Below are 23,712 nucleotides of genomic sequence, written 5' to 3' on the forward strand. Positions count from 1 at the left end.
TTTCCTTTCTTTCTTTTTTTTTTTTCCAAGACAGAGTCTTGCTCTGTCGCCAGGCTGGAGTGCGGTGGCGCAATCTTGGCTCACTGCAACCTCTACCTCCCAGGTTCAAGCAATTCTCCTGCCTCAGCCTCCCGAGTAGCTGGGATTACAGGCATCCGCCACCATGCCCGGCTAATTTCTGTATTTTTAGTAGAGATGGGGTTTCACCATGTTGGCCAGGCTGGCCTCGAACTCCTGACCTCGTGATCGACCCGCCTCAGCCTCCCAAAGTGCTGGGATTACAGGCCTGAGCCACCACGCCCAGCCTCTCTTTCCTTTCTTGTTTTGTTTTGTTTTGTTTTTTGTTTTTTGTTTTGAGACAGAGTCTCACTCTGTCACCAGGGTGGAGTGCAGTGGCGCAATCTCAGCTCACCGCAACCTCTGCCTCCCGGGTTCAAGCCATTCTCCTGCCTCAGCCTCCCGAGTCACTGGGACGCCCGGCTAATTTTTTTGTATTTTTAGTAGAGACGGGGGTTTCACCATGTTGGTCAGGATGGTCTCAGTCTCTTGACCTCGTGATCCACCCGCCTCGGCCTCCCAAAGTGTTGGGATTACAGGCGTGAGCCACTGCGCCTAGCCCTCTCTTTCCTTTCTAATAGGGCTTTTCCTGCTTTGATTAATCCTATTTTGGTTTAGTTTCTCAGCAGGAATGACTCACATTCCCAGTGCTTGGAAGAAATGCATCATACCGCTCCCTCAAGTGTTTTTTTTTTTCCTTCCCAGCAAGTCCCCAAACACAAACCTGAAGTTGGCCTCAGAAGGTGAGAAGGGTCTTTCTGTTGCCAAATCATTTGATGACCATGTCTCCATCTTCATTTCTGTCCAGCATCCCACTGCAATTGTGAAGGTGGAGGCTGGCATTGGCATAGTTACATAGTAATACCAGCTTGAGCACCCTGTAAACAGGAAGAGAAAAACCATAATGAGGCCAATATATGATCCTGGGCTCTGCTGTGTAATTTCCTCTCGAGGCACTTGAAGAGCTTTTGTGATAAGCTGGTAAGAGCCAACTCTTGGAGGTCGGTCACATCAGCAGAAGGGGCACATTTCAGGGCTCAGGGAAAGCACAGGAGGGATGATGGCTTCAAGGCAACCAGGAAGGTCTGGGTCTCTTCCACGGATCAGTTGGAAGCCCTTCACGTGAGGGTGGTAGTGCAGGGGGTCCCTCACAGCTGTAAACACAGAAGACCACAGGCTGTATGCTCCTACAGAGACAGAATACGTCTCATTCATCCAACACAGTATTTAGCATTAAAAAAATGCTCAATTGATACCTGTTGAATGAGTGAAAGAGTGAGCAAAGCAGTGACTGCTTTGTGCTGTAACTATCTTGTTCAAATTCAATTCAAGTCAATATAAAATGAATATAGTAGAAAACACATGAGACTAGGGAAGGGAGACACTTGGGTTTTCATCCCAACTCTGAAATTAATTAGCTGTGGGAGTTCAGGTCTTACCCTTAGTCCCTGTTATCTGTTTAGCTGGTCTTCCACTCTTTGCTGAGCAGATGAAAAGCACATGTAGAGGTTTAACGGAGCCAAGGACTCCTAACTAGTTTGTAACAGGACCGGGATTAGAGCTGGGGCTCCCCATTCCAGTTGAGGGTGTACTCTCCACTTGGTCCAAACCTTAGAGGCTTTTTATCAAAGGAATGAATGGCTGATAATTTGTAACACTATACTCCCCTCATTTCTGAGATGTAAAAATAATTTTCATGTTTCTGAAATCTGAATGTGTCATACAACCTGATTTAACAATGGTATATTTTCCGAGCATCTGCTATACATTAATCGTGTGTCTTAAGCAGAATTTATATCATCTTTTTTTTAACTTTTATTTTAGGTTCAGGTGCAAGTTTGTATAACAAACTTGGATAAACTGCATCATGAGGCAGGGTAGGGGTAGGTTTAGTGTATAGATTATTTTGTTACCCAGGTAATAAGCATAGTACCCGATAGGTAGTTTCTCTTTTTTGAGACAGGGTCGCACTCTGTTGCCCAGGTTGGAATGCAGTGGCGTGATCACAGTTCACTGCAGCCTCAACCTCTTGTATACCCAATATCCAGTGTCTCAAGTGATTCTCCCACCTCACCTTCCAAAGTAGCTGGGACTACAGGTATGTGCCACCACACACAGCTTACTTTTTTTTTTTTTTTTTTTTGAGAGACAGGTTCTCACTATGTTGCTCAGGCTAGTCTTGAACTCCTGGGCTCAAGCAGTCCTCCCACCTTGGCCTCCTGAAGTGCTGGAATTACAGGCTTGAGCTACTGTGCCCAGCCTGATAGGTAGTTTTTCTGTCCTCACCCTCCTCCCACCCTCCACCTTCAAGCAGGCCCTGGTGTCTGTTGTTCCCTTCTTTGTATCCACGTGTACTCAGTGTTCACCTCCCACTTATAAGTAAGAACATGCAGTATTTGGTTTTCTGATGCTGTGTTAGTTCACTTAGGATAATGACCTCCAGCCCCATCCATGTTGCTGCAAAGGACATTATCTCATTCTTTTTTATGACTGCATAGTATTCTGCGGTATATATGTGCTACATTTTCTTTATTCAGTCTAACATCGATGGGCATTTAAGTTGATTCAATGTCTTTGCTATGGGATATCACCTTATATTATGGAACACATTTCTCCACTCCTCATGTTCCCATAGGGAGGAACTTCTGTTAGCGTAAATCTCTCTTTCAGTCCCTTCACAAACTCCTTTACAGGAGCTATTATTCTTTTTCTTGCTTTAAGTTTTAGAGGGTTAAACACATTTGACATCCAATCACTGACCAAATTGGCCTGTGGTTGTCCAATTTGGTCTGTGATTGGATGTCAAATTCACAGCTGAAATATTAACATGCCCCTACTGGCCGGCAGACCTAACATGACATTTTTTAAAGTGCTTTACCAGTAAAAACCAATAATAGAGATTAGATTTTGATCTCCACGTGCATGGTTCCTTTGTCTATCTCAAAACAAATTCTGAACTCAGGAAGGTAGGACTTAGTAAAAAATAAATAATATTTCGGTGAGATTCAAGTCTGGAAGCCATGAAGAGAGTTACTTGAAAGAGAGACACAAAAGATGTGCTCAGAACTGCTGGAAACCCACCAGAGCCAGCCATTCTCTCCAACTTGCCTGGAAGCTCCACCCTGCTTCTGGAACCAGAATGGCCACTCTTGAGATCCCTCTCTTTGTAGCTAAGAAGTTGAAGGTAGGCCGGGAGTGGTGGCTGTAATTCCAGCACTTTGGGAGGCAGAGGCAGGTGGATCACTTGAGGTCAGGAGTTCGAGACCAGCCTGGGCAATATGGTGAAACCCCATCTCTACTAAAAACACAAAAATTAGCCAGGTGTGATGGCACGTGCCTGTAATCCCAGCTACTCAGGAGGCTGAGGCAGGAGAATAGCTTGAACCTGGGAGGCAGAGGTTGCAGTGAGCCGAGATCGCACAATTGCACTCCAGCCTGGGTGAGACTCGGTCTCCAACAAAAAGAACAAGTTGAAGCCATACTCCTCCTTAAAGGGACAATCAAATCCAGAGACACTGAAGCCAATCCAGTGATAGCTTCTACTGGGCATGAAGCAAAACCACAGCCTCAAAGAGAATCACTGCTCTGATTCCAAGCCAGTAAGAAGGAGGTAGGGACAGTCACAGATGTCTTGATGAAAGAATGACATGGATATGACATGATGGGCTATAGGGACTCCACCTCTCCCATTTTTCTGTCTTTCCATAACTACCTACATTACCTGGAACCCAATGTCTCCCATGACTGCTCCATAAAAACTTTCATTTTCTACTGGAAACATAATGAGAGCTGAAGCAGGCAGAAAGGAGCGTGCAGATGGAAGAAGAAGCAAGAAGTTATGGGTAAGGAACTAAATCTTTTGAAAGGCTCTGGTTTAAAAAAAAATCCTAAAAAAACCACATTTTCTTAATCAAAGGGCTGTGGTCTGTCATTCCTTCTCTGAAGAACATTTTAGAGTTTACCAAGAACCATTAGAATTTCCTTTTTAAAAATTCAGACTCTTGGCAGTTCAGTAAATAAGCAGCAATGGTGAGGCTTTCAGGTAAAAAGAGAGGTTTAACTGTATGAGGCCGAGGCCACCTTTGCTTCCTCCCCAAACTCTATTCAGGAACAGTAAAAGAACTTCTTTTCTAAAGACATGAACCAACAAGGAGAGAGAGAATAAAGCAGGAGACAATTGCTGCAGAATACTGGAAGCTGGAATGCAGATGGCAGAGTGGCAAATGACACAGCAGACCTGAATCCAGACCTGAATCCTAAGATGGCAGTAGGGAAAGATAAGACCCACCTCATTTTACCCCTTAGAAGCTCCAAAAGGCTCTAGGGTAGAGGAAATGCTAAACTAAGCAGGCCCAGCTGCACATCTAAGAAGTGGTCAGATCCACAGATGGTCTCCCCAGCCCTGCACACCTGGGCTATTTGCCCATCCCACACATATCCCAACAAATAACTGGAAGTTTATTTTCTAGAAAGACTAAAGGGAGGGCCTCTGAACTGGCAGCTGTGGTGTTGGAGGAGAAATGGCACAGTTGAAGGCAAGTGAATGGAATTAGATGAATACATGCACATAGGGTGCTGAGGCCACCAGCCATCCTCCCTTATTTGGTTCCAGAAGGCTGACAGCCAGGCTTTCACTGTCTAGGCAAGAGACTGAAAGAAGGGGATTAGCTTAAGAAATCAGTCTATGGTGAAGCTGATGGTTGACAAGCCCTCCAAATGTATTCACAGCTTCCAATTCATATTTCAGTCCCCTGCTCCTGAATGCTTGCATGCAAGCTTCCAGCCATCCCTAGAAAGCCTCTATTAGAAAATCAAGATCCAAAAGGACAAGCAAATGGGAAAAAAAAAAACAAAGCATAAGACAATTATTAATTCCAACCAAGAAAAAAATTAACATGTACAGAAATAATAAGTCACAGTTTTGCTACAAGGCTTAGCTCTTAATAACACACAAAAATATAATGATATAAATGAAGGCCGGATGTGGTGGCTCACCTGTGTGATCCTAGCACTTTGGGAGGCCTAGGTAAAAGGATCACATGAGACCAATAGTTCAAGACCAGCCTGGGCAACACAGGGGGATCCCATCTCTACAAAAAAAAATTTTTTTTTATTAGCCAGGTGCATTGGTGGTGCCTGCCTGTGATCCCACGTACTTGGGAGGCTGAGGTAGGAGGATCACTTGGGCCCAGGAGGTCAGGCTGCAGTAGAGCTGTGATCACACCACTACACTCCAGCCTGGGCGACAGAGGAAGACCCTATGTCAAAAATAATAATAATATAAATGAAGAATACTGATCTAATCAACATTATGATATTAATTACATTGAGAAGACAGGATTTTAGGAAGGGGTCTTGTGTATGATGGAGTTTGGGGAGGGAGGAGGACAGCTAAATTACTTACCTGCCATAGTGGGAAGAACAACCCTGAACAATAAAGCATCTTACTGAAGGACATGCAGGTAAATATCAAGTAATCAGCCGAAAGAGGTAAAAGTGGTTACTTCTAAAAAGCAGGAAAAATGGAGGAAGAGAGATTACAAAGGACTGCTGCTTGGGAAAACGGGTATAATAAACCCATCAGAATTACTTGACTCTTTAAATATTGCATATTTAATGTAAAATAATTGAACTAATCAATTAATTAAAAGGTAATCTTAACAGAAAAAGAATAACACGTCTGGTACCGAGGTACTATTAAAATGATGAAATATAACTCAGAAGAAAGAAGCAATTTAGAGATAAGGAGCAGGCACTAGCCTATTAAGAAATCCTTTTAAGAATGAAGCACTACGCACAACAGGCTTTCTCCCTACATTTGCGTTGAATTTTTGACCTGATTTTCTTGCTGCCTGTCTGGTTCTTGTACCATCCACCTAGTCCATGGGCAAGATGATACTTGTGGAAACAGGAGAAACTGAAACTTACTTCCAAGAGAAAACACTGCTAATGGAGTAGAGGTATTTGTTAGATCCCTGCACAAGGTCAATAGAAATCCACATAGAGCGCCCAATCCCATCACAACCCAGCACTTTCATCAGCATGTCTGCACCCTCGAGGTGACATGGGGAAGACACCGGAAGTCACAGCAGGACGTGGCAGGGGAGAGAAATGGAGATTAGCAATTAAAAAGTCAGAAACCGTAAATGACCCAGAGTTTGAGAGTGAGATAGCAATAGTGGTAACAGAACCTGAGGTGAGTCCAATAAAAATGTTAAAACTGTCATTGTTTCCTCACAGTCTTCTCTGAAGTTCAATAATGGAAATAAAATAATTGGTTTTTAAATATCACACAAATTCATACTTTAAGCGCTCAAGATGATTTCCTCCTATACAGCGCACAAGTTTTTTTTATTTTCTTAGATTCCTAAAGTTCCTCTACTTAGTAGAGCTCATTTGGAATCAACTGTTTCAGACTTCAAGCTTTTAAAAGCAAAAAGGTTTCTTGGCTACCAAGTGACAGTCATATCGGGGCAGATCAATTGGCTGGGCCAAATAAGAACCAGCCAGAAACCCAATTCCTTGTCAAACTCTTCTCAGAAGCTTCTCACTAGAGTCTGGCCCTGGGCTTCTTGCCTGGATCCTGGTTGAATGCTAGAGCCAGCGCTGAGATCATGGAGCGCTGCTAGTGCTCTGGAGAAGATTTTCATTAGTTCCCTGCTATGAGGACGTTTCTAGTATCCTCATTTGATAGAAAAGTCTCTTTTGAGTTGTCTGTTCATGGATTATTCCAATGAGCCCAATCTTACATGAAGACTGCCCACTGCCACAGGGAACAACACCTAACCTTATCTTCCAATCAGCCTACAAAAATTGCAAAGAATAAGGTGGAAATACTGCCCCAGAAAGCAGAGCATGCATTCCCAAAACAAAGATAAATAATTTCAGGATTGTCTATTGTTTGGAATAAGCCTACCTTGCAAGAGAATTAATGAGAGTTTATTGCTTTTGGATATGTCCATTCATTGAGTTCCACCTCTGGAATCTGACAGCTAGGGTTCAATTCCCTGCTCCACATTTACCAGTTTGGGCACATCACTTAATTTCTCTAATGCATCAGTTTCCTCATGCATAACAAGAGAATGATCATAGTATCTTGCTGTGAGGATTAAGTTAGGATTAAATTAGATAATCTATAGAGTGATCACTAGGCATAATAATTGGCACAAAGTAAGTGTTCAAGAAACGTTAGGTGCTGTCATGATCTGTTGTTGTTGTAGTCTTCATCTGCAAGCTCTCATCTTTACAGCTGTCTACCCTTGATGCTCACTCAGGCTAATTTTCTGAAGGCAAAGGCAAAGAATGCTGAAGGTATGGCTGCCACATGTGTACTGAAAACCGCGACCTGATGAGGCCCACATATGGAGTTCAAGGTTGAATGGCATTAAAACACAGTCCACACAAAGCGATCCATTTAAAGGAGAATGACAGCCTAAAGGGGGCATCCTGTATGACTTCATATAGAATGGGCCATTTGGAGACTATTTAAATGGTGTTTACTTTAAATGAGCCATCCTTGATGAAACAGACAGTGAATGCCTTCATTTTCCTTTTGATTCAATCCACTTGCACTAGACTCCCTTTGCTACACCAGCTGCAAAACAAAGAGAACACACTGTACTTGAATTAACCCAGAGTTTTTCCTCTGCAGAGGCCAGAAACCCCTCACGCCACTGGATGATTTCACAGCCAGGCCGGGATTCATTAGCAAGACTAACAGAGAGGGTTGGTAGGAAGGGATGCAGAGGAAACAGCACTCCTTAACTTCAGGCACAAGCCGCCACCCAGCTTGCCCTTCTTTCTGGGCAGATTCTGTAAAGATGGACTTCTGACCTCCTCAGAAAGAGACCAGAGTTCTCTAACGCCCCTACATCACTTTCTCCTATTGGACTGTATTTAGGGGGAAAAACTCTCATACTTCAGTTGTCTCACTAGTAAGATACATGTATCATATGACGTATTGACAATAACAGCTGTCACAAGACCCAAATAGACATTTTCATCTCCACAACAGGACTGAAATTTTCCTTAGATGACTGTGCTTTTTGCAGCTATAATAGAACTTGAAATGGATCAATTTTCAAATCACAAGAGGCAGTTTAAAATTTAGTTTTTGGGCCGGGCGCAGTGGCTCACGCCTATAATCCCAGCACTTTGGGAGGCCGAGGCGGGTGGATCACCTGAGATCGGGAGTTTGAGACCAGCCTGGCCAACATAGCGGAAACCCCATCTCTACTAAAACTACAAAATTAGCCGGGCATAGTGGCACACGCCTGTAATCCCAGCTACTCAGGAGGCTGAGGCTGGAGAATCACTTGAACCCCGGGAGGCGGAGGTTGCAGTGTGCTGAGATCGTGCCATTGCACTTCAGCCTGGGCAACAAGAGCTAAACTCCGTCTCAAAAAAAATAAAATAAAATAAAATATAGTTTTGGGCCAGGCACAGTGACTCACGTCGGTAATCCCAGCACTTTGGGAGGCCAAGGCGAGAGGATCACCTGAGGTCCAGAGTTCAAGACCAGCCTGGCCAACATGGGTGAAACCCTGTCTCTACTAAAAATGCAAAAATTAGCCAGGCATGGTGGTGGGCACCTGTAATCCTAGCTACTCAGGAGGCTGAAGCAGGAGAATCACTTGAACCCAAGAGGCAGAGGTTGCAGTGGGCCAAGATTGCACCACTGTACTCCAGCCTGGGCGACAGAGTGAAACTCCATCTCCAAAATAAAAATAAAAATAAATAAAATTTAATTTTGAAAATAAGTATCATAATAAAGAGTGTTAAAACAGTTATCTTAATTATTTTTTCAATGACTTCTAAAAACTGTCCTGTGAATAGTTTTGAAGATTCTATTTTCCACAGGAGGAAGAATAATTCTCAGTGAAGAGGGAAAAAGGAAGAACATGAAGGAGTAGTCAGTTCATGAGAGGAGAGAGAACTTTTTATACTAAACCTGTGAGAAACTTAGCTGAGATAATTATTTTTCATAAAAAATTTTAAGAGAAGAAAAATCAAGATATAGTAGTCATTTTTACACATCAGTCATGCCTACCAATAGTAAATTAAATAAGAAATTTATGAAAAGTCAGTGTCCTATTCGTAGGTGAGTCTTGGATAAACTCACTTAATATAATTAAAAGCACAGCTATAACCACACACACATAACCACTCTGCTTGTGCAGAGGCTAAGTTAGATCATAGCTCTGCCAAGTTAAGCATCTCATGGAACTTCTCATATTAAAGAGTTATTGTTTTCACTGCAAATTAAAACAGGCACTTAAATTCTTCCTATGAAAACCATCCATTTTACTTTTTCAACCTCTCCACTATAGGTTAGACAAACAGCATGAAGCATTCGGAAATATCAAATTGATACGTGCTTTTATTTAACATATAATCTTTCTTTCCTCAATCCTTCAGTAGCCCCTGCTACTTTGCTACCTCAAAATTGTTTCTTTCTCTAACCACAATTCCTTATTTCAGCAATTCCTATCCAAACTATTATATATGTTATGATTACTTTGGAACATCTTTGTATCACAAATTAAAGATGCCTAACAATGTTTACAGGAATATGTATATTCAGAAACATGTACACTTATAAGTGTATACAGACATACTATAGAGAATGTATATATCATATATTTTAAATATATAATATACATACATCTGTACAATAAATATAATACATTCACGAAAAGGAGAGAGAGCTCCCCATTTTGGCTGCTCTTCCCCTCCTGGCCTCCTTCTCCACTGCTTGGGTCTTTCAGCAAACTCTAGCTTTCTGTCAGGACTTTGCAGATGCCGCGTCTACACCTTCCGGTTTTCTAAGTGAGTGCCACCCTGGTGAATACCCATAGCGTGACTGTCTCTTGTTAGTTCTTCTCCGCAGTTGCTCAAGGGTTGTAACTGGCACCAGAACAAACGAGACAGTAAGACGCCCTGGGCACCAGCATTGCCTAACCAGGGCGATGTGCCAGGTCAGGCCACCACTTTGCAAGCACTGATGCTACCCAGCAAGGCTTCGGTTTTCCTTGCCTGCAACATGGTACCGCCTCAGGCACAGGAGAGGCAAGAGAAATGACCTTCAAGATCATTCTTGTAAACTAGGTAAAAGAGCGCCATCTGCTGAACACAAGCGCCTCTATAGGTTTTCCTTGTTGGCTAACGGGATACCTAAAGGAATATGCCCCACCAGGCTTGTTATTCAAGTCTCACCGGCCACTCTGACCTTCAATGCAGGTGACCCAGTTCCCCTTAAGCTGGATCAGCTAATTTGACACAAAATCATACTGCTCCAGGTGGTCACAGGTAAACTTGAGTGCTTTACTCACATGGAACATTCATGTCAAGTCCAAGACAAAAATCCACAGCAATGAGAACTGGTATATACATGCCTGCCAGAATCATCAATGTCTGAAAGAAACCATGATGACTTTCACATATGTCGTGTACAGTAAGCGCAGTGCCAGGAGGGTAAGCAAGAACTAGTCAACAACAAATCACAAAACAAAAGAATTAACTGACACAGATTTAGAAATTACTGGCTCACCGGCATCTTTCTAATGGGAAAAGATGAATACGTTTACCCTTAAAAACATAGGAATGTATGTGTACTGGCATGGAATAAAGTTTCCCTAGTTCTAGAAACAAGGAGCTTTCTCTACTTTGCATTCTTTCTTTGTGAGGAAAATACTTAATCATAACCATTCCTAAATGCCTCTTAATTTACCATTTCCTCATACGTAATTCCTGGTTGCATACTATGGGAGCAGTCTAAATAGTACTGCTCATTTGAAAAGTTGGCTTTCAGTTGCATACAGGAGGGTCTGGACTCTCAGATCTTGGCTTTTTCCTGGAATTTCCCACACAAAGTCAAAAGAAAGAGAATGTCAGAGAGCTAGTCTATTGAGCAGGCCAGAGAGTAGCATTTTGCCCAGAATGAAGTAATGTCTACAGTCTTACTTTTGCACAAAAAAATGAAATCAGATCCTATGCAAGGGCACATGTAGTTTTTAACACCTTTCACTCGTTCATATGCTTTTTCTCCTTCATCTGGAAGGAGCTTCCATTAGGCAGTCTTCTTCATTTACTTGAGGCTTCCCACAAAAAACAGAAGCAGAGTATTTTCTTTTTCTTTTTTTGTTTGGTTTTTTTTTGAGACGGAGTCTCACTCTGTCACCCAGGCTGGAGTGCAGTGGCACGATCTTGGCTCACTGCAAACTCCGCCTCCCGGGTTCAAGCAATTCTCCTGCCTCAGCCCAAGTAGCTGGGATTACACGCGCCTGCCACCACGCCCGGCTAATTTTTTTTGTATTTTTAGTAGAGACGGCATTTCACTGTGTTAGCCAGGATGGTCTCGATCTCCTGACTTTGTGATCCGCCCGCCTCGGCATCCCAAAGTGCTGGGATTACAGGTGTGAGCCACGGCACCCAGCCCTCAGAGTATTTTATTTTTCTAGGAAGCAGGGATATACTAAATAAGACTCTATAAAAATAAAACTTTCACGCCTATAATCCCAGCACTTTGGGAGGCCAAGGCGGGCGGATCACAAGATCACGAAATAGAGACCATCCTGGCTAACACGGTGAAACCCCGTCTCTGCTAAAAATACAAAAAATTAGCCAGGCGTGGTGGCGGGTGCCTATAGTCCCAGCTACTCGGGAGGCTGAGGCAGGAGAATGGCGTGAACCCGGGAGGCGGAGTTGCAGTGAGCGGAGATCGTGCCACTGCACTCCAGCCTGGGCGACAGAATGAGACTCTGTCTCAAAAAAAAAATTAATTAAAAAAAATAAAACTGAACAAAAAATTACTAGAAGAAAATAATAATGTACTAAACCAATTCTTTTTAAAATTTATTGAGGCTGGAAAAAAGGCATAAACTGTAATTAAGCAACAAAAGCAAAAGAAATGACCCTGAAGTCGATTTTGTTACTATCACTAGTAGTTTTAAATGTTTCTTCCATGAACATACTACTTCTGCCTGATTATAAAGAACACATTTATTCCACAAATGCATATTGGGCACTTATTCTATACAAGGCACTGTATTAGGCATTGGGTCTCTGCACTCAATAGTTTAGCTATATTTTGGTAGAGAATATAGGCCAACAATAAGCCACAGGATAACATCTCTGTCTGCCCAAATCACATTATGCTGAGGAAGTTTAATAATAAAGGAGAATAATAAAAGAGCCAAGCAAGTTAATCTAAATCTATGGCCTTGTCTTAGCCTTCTTTAAAAAAAAAAAAGAATAACAACTGCTCAGCTAATAGAATTCTTACAATGGTCATCACCCTACATCCAAACCATTACCCTTCATTTTAAAAACAGTTAGGAGAAATGATTTCCCTTATGAAGCAAGGACCCAGAGGTCTGTCTTCTGATTTCTGTTCCCTGCCCAAGGGCTGCTGTCATTTCTGTTGCTGTTATCTGCTCCCAGGTGCCTTGCTTCTGTGGAAAAATCAGCTGGTGCCCGGGAAATGTGCTAATCAGGCCTATGTGTCACTGTGATGGAAACTGTGACTTGCTGGGTCGCGCTTTGCCAGTCATGTTTTCAAAGATAGCTCATCGTTTTAAAGGGCATTCTGCACAACAGAGTAGAGGTCCTATGAGACCAATCTGCCAATTGAGAAAACATGACTTAGAAAGGAAATAGCATCATCTTGTATCCATATCCCCTTTCTCTAAGGAGTGCAGATACATTTGTAGACATTATTCCATCCTCAGAACAGCCATTTTGGTTCTGGCAAACAGCTTTATTAGTACTGTTTCCTGATTGTCCTCTGATAAACCCTGTCTGTGGGAGGAATTGCAGTATTAAGCATAGAGTTCTTTTATCTTGTCTAGCTTAATTCTCCCTCAGCTTGAACTGGCAAAGATTGTTCTGTGATATCATATAAGGTGTAAGTGGTGTGAACATAAGTAAATCTCAATAAGCATCTATTTTATTACTCTGTCCTCAACTGGAATTTGGGGGAAAAAAAAGGTCCACAGATATATTCCTGGGGTTATAAAAGTTTTTCATATTTAAAGTTAATTCTCAATTTTTTGATAATAATCTTCAAATAGATACACAACAACAGACAGACAGATGAATATGACAGAGGTCAGAAAACTTTTTTCTGTAAAAGACCAGGTAACAAATATTTTAGGCTTTGCAGGACCTTGTTGCCAATACTCAACTCTGCTGTTGTAACATGAAGGCAGTCAAAGACAACGGCCATGATCCAATAAAACTTTATTTACAAAAACAGGCAGTGGACTAGATTTAGCCAGCAGGCCATAGTTTTCTGACCCCTAAAATCATCCAGATGTGAGTACTGCCAAATGATTTCAGAGTTCCCATATGTATTAGTGTGTATGATTGCATGGGGACGTGTAGGACTGCGATAATTATCATGAGATAATGAGAAAAGAACATAAGGATGATGCTTTTGGCTGAGTAAAGGCCAAACGATATCACAGCATGCTGTGTAAACAAAAGTTTACAGGGAGATGAAAGACAAGTGGTGGAGAACTGGATTATTTTGTGGCTCAGGGTAGAACAGGTGTTCAGTCTCAAAAGAAACTGCATGGAGCCGTCAGCACCATATTCATATTGTAAGGGGCAATTTCATGTCAGCAAAATATTAATATTTACATTCAATTTATATTTATATATTTATATCAATATAAAATTCAAATTATAAATTATAAATTTGAATTTTATTGATTTGCTAGTTTGATCTGCATTTCATTTATAATTTTATTTTGGCTTTACGGATGTGTAAGAGTTGTAAGAACACAGAGTTCATATCTAGTCTTAGATCTATAGTTTTTGAAATGTCATTCTAATATAAATAATTTAAGTCAACTGTGGTAAATCATGAGACCTTTCCCTCTAAAAAGAAGAATAATGCTCAAGTTTGGGAAACATTGTCAAACACAAGGCTTTACTGCAGGGCCAAACCATGAATGAGAAAATATGTAGGCTTGGTGAGGTGAGGGTGGGGAGAGCCATATGGCATCTTGGGAGGTGGAGTTATCACAAGCACACTGCTATAGGCAGAAATGTGAGTAGGCCACCTATCAGTGCCTATCTGAAATTGCAGTGTTTCATATACTTAATTCAGCAAGTCAGGGAACCAAACAGAGACAACAGAGAAAAAGCCTGTGTGAGTCTAGCAGAACCTGACTGGACAATTGCCAGCAAGACACTAGAGCCCAGATAAAGAAGCTGCATGTATCTGCCAACCCCTTTAATCCAGTCAGGTTGACACCTAAAATTAACCACCGCACATATACAATAAATGTCTACTTTTTTTTTTTTTTAGACAGTATCATTCTGTCACCCATGCTGAAGTGCAGTGGTGTGATCTCAGCTCACTGCAACCTCTGCCTCCCTGGTTCAAGCAATTCTCTTGCCTCAGCCTCCTGAGTAGCTGGGATTACAGCCGTGTACCACCACGCCCAGCTAATTTTTTCGTATTTTTGTAGAGACGGGGTTTCACTATGTTGCCCAGGCTGGTCTTGAACTCCTGGCCTCAAGTGATCCGCCCATCTTGGCCTCTCAAAGTGTTGGGATTACAGATGTGAGCCACCACGCCTGGCCATAAATGTGTACATCTTAAATGTGTTGTTCAATGAGATTTCACAGATAAACACACTTACATAATTAATCATTACCCCCATGAACATTTCCATTACCCCAGAAATTCCGCTGTACCCTTGCACTCATTTCTTCCTAACCCCATTCCAGCCAACCACTGATCTGGTTTCCATCAGTACAGACTGGTTTGACTTCTTCTCAAAATTCATATAAAAAGGGTCATTCAGTGTGACTCTATTTTACTCAGCATAATGTTTGTGAGATTCATCCACATTGTTGCAGGTGTCACTAGCTATTTTTTTTTTTTTATCAGTAGTGGTCCATTGTGTGAATAAACCATAATTTGTTTATCCATCTACAATTAGACTGTTTTTGGTCATTATGGAAAATGTGCTGTGAACAATCAGGTATTAATCGTTTTGTGGACGTAGGTTTTCATTTCTCTTGGGTAAATACTCAAGAGTAAAATTGCTAGATCGTGTAAATATATGTTTAAGTTTGTGAGTATCTGCCAAACTATTTCCAAAGTGGTTGCATTCTTTCATACTCTCACCAGCAATGTGTGAGAGTTCTAGTTGCGGCTTATCCTTGGAAACACTTGGTATTTTCTGTCCTTTTAATTTTAGCCCTCTAACTAGGTGTAAAATACTATCTCATTATGGTTTTAATTTGCATTTCCCTGATGACAATGTTGAGCACCTTTTCATGTACTTTGCACATTCTTATATCTTCTTTTGAAAAGCATCTGTTCATGTCATTTGCTCATTTTTTTTCATGTGGGGTTTTTTGTTGTTTTATTATTAGGTTATAAGAATACTTTATAGGCCAGGCACGGTGGCTCACACCTGTAATCCCAGCACTTTGGGAGGCCGAGGCAGGTGGATCACTGAAGGTCAGGAGTTCAAGACCAGCCTGGTAAACATGGTGAAACCCTGTCTCTACTAAGAATACAAAAATTAGCTGGGCGTGGTGGTGCATGCCTGTAATCCCAGCTACTCGGTGAGAGAATCACTTGAGCCCGGGAAGCAGAGGTTGCAGTGAGCTGAGATCGCGCCACTGTACTCCAGCCTGGACAATAGAATGAGACACTGTCTCAAAAAAAAAAAAAAAAAAAGATTATATAATTCTAGGTACAAGCCTTTTGCCAGATATATGTATTACAAATATATTCCGGTATATGTGGCTTGCCTTTTCATTTTTATTTACACTTCGTCCTACTGATTTTCCATAGTGACATTTTTGTTCCTAATTTCAGCAGTAGAGATTTACATTATGTTATTTTAACATTAGTTTTCTTTTTTTTTTTTGAGATGGAGTCTCGCTCTGTCGCCCAGACTGGAGTGCAGTGGCACGATCTCAGCTCACTGCAAGCTCCGCCTCCCGGGTTCACGCCATTCTCCTGCCTCAGTCTCTGGAGTAGCTGGGACTACGGGCACTCACCACCACGCCCGGCTAATTTTTTGTATTTTTAGTAGAGACTGGGTTTCACCGTGTTAGCCAGGATGGTCTCAATCTCCTGACCTCATGATCCGCCCCTTGGCCTCCTGAAGTGCTGGGATTACAGGCGTGAGCCACCCCGCCCGGCCTTAACATTAGTTTTCTGTCAATCATTCAAATGAATGTCAATCATTCATTTTAAAAAATTTTCCTGGCCGGGCGCGGTGGCTCACGCCTGTAATCCCAGCACTTTGGGAGGCCGAGGCGGGCGGATCACGAGGTCAGGAGATCGAGACCATCCTGGCTAACACGGTGAAACCCCGTCTCTACTAAAAATACAAAAAATTAGCCGGGCGTGGTAGCGGGCGCCTGTAGTCCCAGCTACTCGGGAGTCTGAGGCAGGAGAATGGCGTGAACCCGGGAGGCGGAGCTTGCAGTGAGCCGAGATCGCGCCACTGCACTCCAGCCTGGGCGACAGAGCGAGACTCCGTCTCAAAAAAAAAAAAAAAAAAAAAAAAAAAATTTTCCTTCAAGAATGTTATACTTCAGTTAATAGGGCTGCTACAAATAAAAATATATAAAAAAAGAATGTTATACCTAGCCAAGGATTGTTCATAAGTGAATACAACAAAAAGCCAATCTAAAAATGGGAGGGCTCAGAAAATGTACCATTCATCCAGTCTTCTAAAAAAAAAAAAAAAAAAAAAAAAAAAAGAAGCTATTTCCCAGCCAACTTAAGAGCTCAAGAATGAAGAAAGTCTAAATACTTATTATGAAATCATTTGAAACTGAATGAAAATACAATAATAGTAATTCCTAGAAAATACATAATACAAAAAGTTATAGAGAAAATGTGAGTCCCAAATCCCAAGTTTTATTAAGTAAAACTGGAGAATATGGGTGTGGAAGGATAATGGAGTAAATACCCATCCAATTCCTTATTTGATATGAATTCCAGAGATATTGGGTAACTAAATTGTAAAACATCCATTTATAGGATACTCATAGCCATAACATAATGAGGAAAGGTCGGGCGCAGTGGCTCATGTCTGTAATCTTAGCACTTTGGGAGGCCGAGGCAAGCGGACTGCCTTAGCTCAGGAGTTCGAGCCCAGCCTGGGCAACACAGTGAAACCCCGTCTCTACTAAAATACAAAACATTAGCCAGGCATGGCGGTGTGCGCCTGTAGTCCCAGCTACTCGGGAGGCTGAGGCAGGAGAAATGCTTGAATCCGGAAAGCAGAGGTTGCAGTGAGCCGAGATCACGCCACTGCACTCCAGCCTGGCGACAGAGCAAGACTCCGTCTCCAAAAAATAAATAATAATAATAAATAAATAATGAGGATACTCTTTACGCTGTTACAAAATATCTATAAAATAAATTTATTCTAAAAGGGAAAGCACAATACAAAAATGTGTCTAGCATGCTACAATTTGTACAACAAAAGAGAAAAAACACATTATTCAAGAGAAATTGGTAACCTTGGTTGCCTGGGGAAGTGTTACCGGATGTCTGGGAAATAGAGGTAAGAAAAACACGTTATTGCACATAATGCTTTGTCCTTTGTTCTTCTATAAATGAACCACGTAAATGTTACTTATTTTTAAATATAAAAATTTTATTTTATTTACTTATTTATTTATTTTTGAGATGGAGGCTCACTCTGTCACCCAGGCTGGAGTGCAGTGGCGTGATCTCGGCTCACTGCAAGCCCCGGATTCACACCATTCTCCCGCCTCAGCCTCCCGAGTAGCGGGGACTACAGGCGCCCGCCACCACGCCTGACTAATTTTTTGTTTGTTTGTTTGTTTATATTTTTAGTAGAGATGGGGTTTCACCGTGTTAGCCAGAATGGTCTCGATCTCCTGATCTCATGATCCGCCCACCTGGGCCTCCCAAAGTGCTGGGATTACAGGCGTGAGCCACTGTGCCAGCCTAAATGTGTTGTTTTTAAGAATCAAGTAAGGCTGGGCGCAGTGGCTCACACCTGTAATTGCAGCACTTTGGGAGGCTTAGGCGGGCAGATCACGAGGTCAAGAGATCAAGACCATCCTGGCCAACATGGTGAAACCCTGTCTCTACTAAAAATACAAAAATTAGTTGGGCATGGTGGTGCATGCCTGTAGTCCCAGCTACTGGGGAGGCCGAGACAGAATCGCCTGAACCCGGGAGGCAGAGGTTGCAGTGAGCAGAGATCGCGCCATTGCACTCCAGCCTGGCGACAGAGCAAGACTCTGTCTCAAAAAAAAAAAAAAAAAATCAAGTAAATACTCATCAGTGACTTCAGAACATACGTAAATCTAGCTTATGATAAAGACATCACAAAATTTAAAAATTCAATAAATGATCCTGAAGCAACTGGTTTTCTATTTGAAAAAAAAAAGATAATGTTTAGTCCTCATTTCACAACCTGATGAGAATAAATTACAGACTGATTAAAGAGTTATAAAAATTAAACTATAAAAATATTAGAACAAAATGAATCTTAGAGAAATCTAATAAATTTAACTTCATAAAAAGACACATCATATAAAATTAAAAGATATACCAAAAGCTGGGAGCAATGCTTTTCATAAATATAAGAAATTAATCTTTTTTTTAAAGAGCCAATAAAACTGAAAAATAAGACAAACGGCAAAAATCTAGGTCTTCAGTATAAAAAATGGGCAAAGGAAATAAACAGAAAATGAAAATGGTTAAGAAACATATAAGGACATGTGAAACTCACTAATCAACAAAGTAATCCAATTAAAGAGAGACCTGCTGCTGCCTATCAGATGAGCAAAGTTCCAGGTGACAAGGACCCTCATAACTACAGAGGAATGTATAAATTGGCACAGCCTTTCTGGAAAACATTATGGGATATGTACCAACAACCTTAAACATGTTCCAACTTTTGACTCAGTAATTCTAATTTTATATAAAATGTCTCCCCTGGAATTTAATGCAACTTTATTTATAACAGGAAAAAAACTGAAATAATCAAAATATTTAATATAGAAATGTTAAATTCTGATATATTCAGATAAAAAATATTGTGCCAATGTTAAAATCATATTAAAAATATTTAATGACCTGTAAATTGTTCAAGATACACTATAAGTGAAAAAGGCCGAATAAACACCATCATATGCTATCACAATTTGAGGATGATAACTGCACAAAACATATAGATTTTAAATACTGAAAGGAAATGTAACAAAATCTTAGTGATAATTTTCTCTATAATTTTTTAAATTTATTTTTAGTTTTCTGTATATTTTAAAGTTTCTATAATAAATATGTGGAAGGAGATGCCCTTTTTTTTTTTTTTTTTTTTTTTTTTGAGATGGAGTCTCGCTCTGTCGCCCAGGCTGGAGTGCAGTGGCGCCATCTCAACTCACTGCAAGCTCCATCTCCCAGGTTCACGCCATTCTCCTGCCTCAGCCTCCCGAGTAGCTGGGATGACAGGCAACCGCCCCCACGCCCGGCTAATTTTTTGTATTTTTAGTAGAGACGAGATTTCACTGTGTTAGCCAGGATGGTCTCAAAGGAGACGCCATATTTTAAATAAAGAAATAATATAACTATAAAAATGTTTCCTGGCCAGGCACAGTGGCTCACACCTTTGGGAGGCTGAGGTAGACAGAGCACTTGAACCTGGGCATTCAAGACCAGCCTGGGCAACATGGCAAAATCTCATGTCTACAAAAAAAGTGCAAAAATTAGCTGGGCGTGGTAGCATGCACTTGTAGTTCCACCTACTTGGCAGGATGAGGTGGGAGGATCAATTGAGGCTGGCAGGTCAAGGCCACGGTGAGCCGTTATCAAGCCACTGCACTCCAACCCGGGCAACAGAGCGAGACCCTGTCTCTCAAATAAACAAATTTTTTCCTGGCATCAACATGCTCAGGATCTCCACTGAAAAAGTTAAATGCTGCAATAAGAAGTAATTCATAGATAAAACCTTGATGATGCATTAGCACTGCCTTCCATCTTTCTTATACACCTTTGGTTCAGAACTTCACACAGGCAAACCGTGTGTAGAAAAGATACTTCATTAAGACAACTCCAGTGGGCCAGCCAACAAGAGCACTATCTCTTAACATAATGAATAACCATGTACAGACACCATAACAAACCACAGACAACTCAACTGTAATGGTGTTTCCATGGTACACCTGCCTGTTCAGAATGTCTTCAGTCAAGACCACCTACTTACGGCCTACAAACCACCAGGTGAAAGCAACTGCTGAAATAATCTATGAACCGACAACTCTAGTATGAAGAGCCCCAAATCCCATGCCCAGGCTCCTAAGTGTCCCTCCCCATCCCCTGCTTGTTTTCTCTGGCAGGATGTTTTATACTATGATTATTTCCAACCCAACTAATAAAGGAGCTCTTTAAAGTTTAGAAAAATACTGTTTATTGGGTTCTTGGGTCCACATGTGTGCAATACATAAATAAGCAAAGAACACATGTACAGTACCTTCCCAAAGCTGCGTTGGTTTGGCAGAATTTTCCCCACTCATTAAAACAACAAAAGATGCAGCTGCTCGAACTGTAGCCTGCCATGTTGACATGGCAACGGGTGGCTCCTGGCATGGAAAAAGGGCCCTGTTGTTTATGGGAGATCCCACAGTATAAACACATGGCCTGCAGAAGAGAGACAAAGAAAGAAAGGAGGTGAATCTTTAAAATGAGTCGTCACTTTTCTCACCAGTATGGTAGTGCAGGTTAAGTTGAGCTTTCAAAGAAAACATTTGAAACTTTGTAGTTGACTGGTTTCCTAGCATTTTGAACTGAAGCTGCCAAGGGCTGGCTATGTGAATAGCTGAGTGGTTACTTCTCTCAGATGAATTACTTAAATATGTAAAAAGAGTTGGTTTATTTAAGGAGAAAAATATTTTTTGGATAAAGTTTTAAATACTAATCGGCCAAGTTATATTACCCTTGCCCCCTCCCCTCAGGCCCTGGTGCCTTCAAAAGAAAAGTTTTAGAGACATTCTTACAAATCTTTTGGAAAGTATTCTGGAAAAGAAAATATGTTTGGAGATCACTGAGATATTAATGCTTGGAAAAACAAGCTGGTGGTCTCAAATCCAGGGCTGGCAGGCAGATATCCCCAATCTTGGAAGCCACCATCTCAAATAGAACCCTTGTGGGAATCCTTGTGTGGAGGCCAAGAACAGGGGCTGGCATATGAACAGGACTGTGGGTCACAACAACCAGGCTTGTGATGGGAAAGCCAAGGGCGCAGAGTCGTTACCAAGTCACCGTGTGCAAAACCAATGACACAGCATTAGGACTCATTCTGCTGCGATTAGAAAGTACGGCCCTACCCAAACCAAGAAAGATCTGTCCCATGATAAAGTCATGGTTGATAAAGATGGAAAAGATTCTCAAGATCAAAGGGTCCACTCTTGACACCAGAGTAGAAGGAACAAGACTGACTCCTCATAAAAAACTCAGGAGAATGTTTCTTTCTGTTTTTCAGTTATGACAAATGACAAATATGTAGTTTTAGTCAGCTTGACTTATAAAGTAAATGAATAGAGCAAAGCACTACTTCTTTTGGATAAACTCATTTTCTTTTTTCATTAACATCATTATAATTGAGCATTTATTGTGTTCACACAGTGTGCGAGAAAACACAGAAAGATGGTTCAACTCCATCAGTCAGGGTCTAGTATGGAAAAGAGAAACCAGTCTAGGTCTTAACAAACAGGTAATTTAAACTCGGGAATGAGTTTAAATGATAGAAGAGCGGAGAGACCAATCAGAGGACAGTAAGACAACCCAGGGATTAGCCACAGCAGTAATCAGCTGTGACTCCTCATATTGGAGGAGCTGGGTGATTACTGGGTTATGAGGCAAGAGTCATCTGGCAGAAGCCAGAGTCACAGTGGGGACTGTCCAGGGGGAGCTGGGACCACAGGAGACTCAACCACACTGAAGATGCCAAAGGAAAACAGGAGGAGGAGAAATACATTACAGAAGTAACGTATTTCTAGCCAGCTCCTGCTTTCAAATCTTCCACCAGTGGCCCTCACTGGCCAAACCTAGCAGGAAGCCAGAAGACAAGAGAGCCTAGGAAATGAAGTTCCTTGTCAATTGGAGAAGATCACAATAAGAGCAGAAAATGGATCTCAGCGCAAACAGGCAGTTGCTGTACGCTTATCCTACAAGCATACATGCCATGATAATGTGAAGGTTTGACATGGGGCAGGGAAAGATCAGAAAGTCTAAACACCTTTGTACCACCTGGGTTGCCAACTTACCAAATGACTGTGGGGAAGCTCCTCAACTTCTGAGTCACAGGTGAAATGGGTATTGGGCTGGTGAAGCAGGGAGCAGGTAGTGACTTCTATTGTCTGTTCTGTTCAATAAGCACCTAATTTGCATAGGTAACTCTGTGTTATGGGTCTTCCCTTGCCTGCACAGGGAAGAAATCCTCCCCAAAAGACTGGCTTACCAAGATGTTGGTCTCCTCTCTATAAGGCTGGGTTGGAGGCCATGCTAGCATATTATTACACATTCCACTTGTGCCCTTTGGTATGTGGCCCCCAAGGCTGCCTCCATCAGCTTCCATACCACTTCCCCAAAGAAACAATCGGATTTGAGATGAGGTCAAATCTGAGAAATACTGTGCAGGAAGAATCAGGACTTAGTAAGTGACGTGCTGAAGAAGAGGGAGAAGGAAAGGAAGACTTCTGTGAAGTAGCCAGCTGCTGAGCTGGCCTCCAATAACCCCTTCCTCCTAATATTTACATCATTGTGCAGTCCCCTTCCATACTGTACCAGATCTGTGTGCCCAAACAGACCTGTGTAGAGCAAACAGGCAGTTGCAGTACACTTATCCTACAAGTATACAGGCCGTGATAATGCAAAAGTTTGACCTGGGACAGGGATACAACAGGATACAGCAGAGGTGATGGCATGTCACTTCTGAGACTATTTTTAAATCTGTGGTTTTTATCTTAGACTATCTTTTCTCACTCTCTCTCCCATCATTTACTCTGGGCCATGAATGTCATGAAGTCACTCAGGCAGCCTAGGGAGGCACCCACATGGTAAGAAACAGAGACCTTTGGCCAACAGTCAGTGAGGAACCAAGGCCTGCAACAGCCACGCGAGTGTGTCTGAAAGAGAATTTTCCAGCTCCTGGCACACCTTGAGACACCTGCAGCCCCGGCCAACAGCTGGACTGTAACCTTGCAAGATATTTTGAGCAAGAGACACCGGCTAAGCTGCTCCTAGATTCCCGAGCCTCAGAAACTGTGAGAGGTAATAAATGTTTGTTCTTTTAAACTGCTAAGTGTGGGGGTAATTTGTTGTGCAGCCATAGTTAACACAGACTTTTCTGAGGTTTCTGGCTCAAGTGATAAGATGGATGGTAAAGCTACTGAACAAGAAAGGAAGAACAGGATGGGTCCAGGGAGAAAGGTGGAGGGCATGCACCTGTTTAATTTGCTTATAAAGGGCTTTACATAAGCACATGACAGACGACACTTTTATGAACACAGAAAGGATGTTTTCCTAATCCCGGTGTGGTGTCCATGAATGGGTTCAAATGTCTGAAATCAGACCTGCCTCAGAAAACGTGAAAATGATGATTTGATGAAGTAGGACGCATAGATATTGTAGGC

At 41.8% G+C, this 23,712-nt stretch overlaps 1 protein-coding gene across 23 annotated transcripts in view; it reads right to left on the minus strand.

Moving 5' to 3' along the window:
* AOPEP (aminopeptidase O (putative)) overlaps nt 1-23,712 on the minus strand; it is a 428,322-nt gene that overhangs the window by 361,249 nt on the left and 43,361 nt on the right. For 22 of the 23 annotated variants that reach the window (XR_010148921.1, XR_008537134.1, XR_008537133.1 and 19 more), the window contains exons 3-4: nt 20,553-20,719; nt 782-935 (exon numbers count right to left, since the gene is read on the minus strand). Coding sequence is in view for 13 of the 23 variants with exons in the window: in XM_016961205.3 (XP_016816694.1) it covers nt 782-935; nt 20,553-20,719 (321 nt within the window). In the remaining 10 variants the exon portion in view is untranslated. The remainder of the gene's footprint in view (nt 1-781; nt 936-20,552; nt 20,720-23,712) is intronic. The other variant, XM_054658291.1, reaches the window with a different exon arrangement.

This window comes from Pan troglodytes, chromosome 11, assembly GCF_028858775.2.
Source record: "Pan troglodytes isolate AG18354 chromosome 11, NHGRI_mPanTro3-v2.0_pri, whole genome shotgun sequence".
In the NCBI taxonomy this organism is placed as follows: Eukaryota; Metazoa; Chordata; class Mammalia; order Primates; family Hominidae; genus Pan; species Pan troglodytes.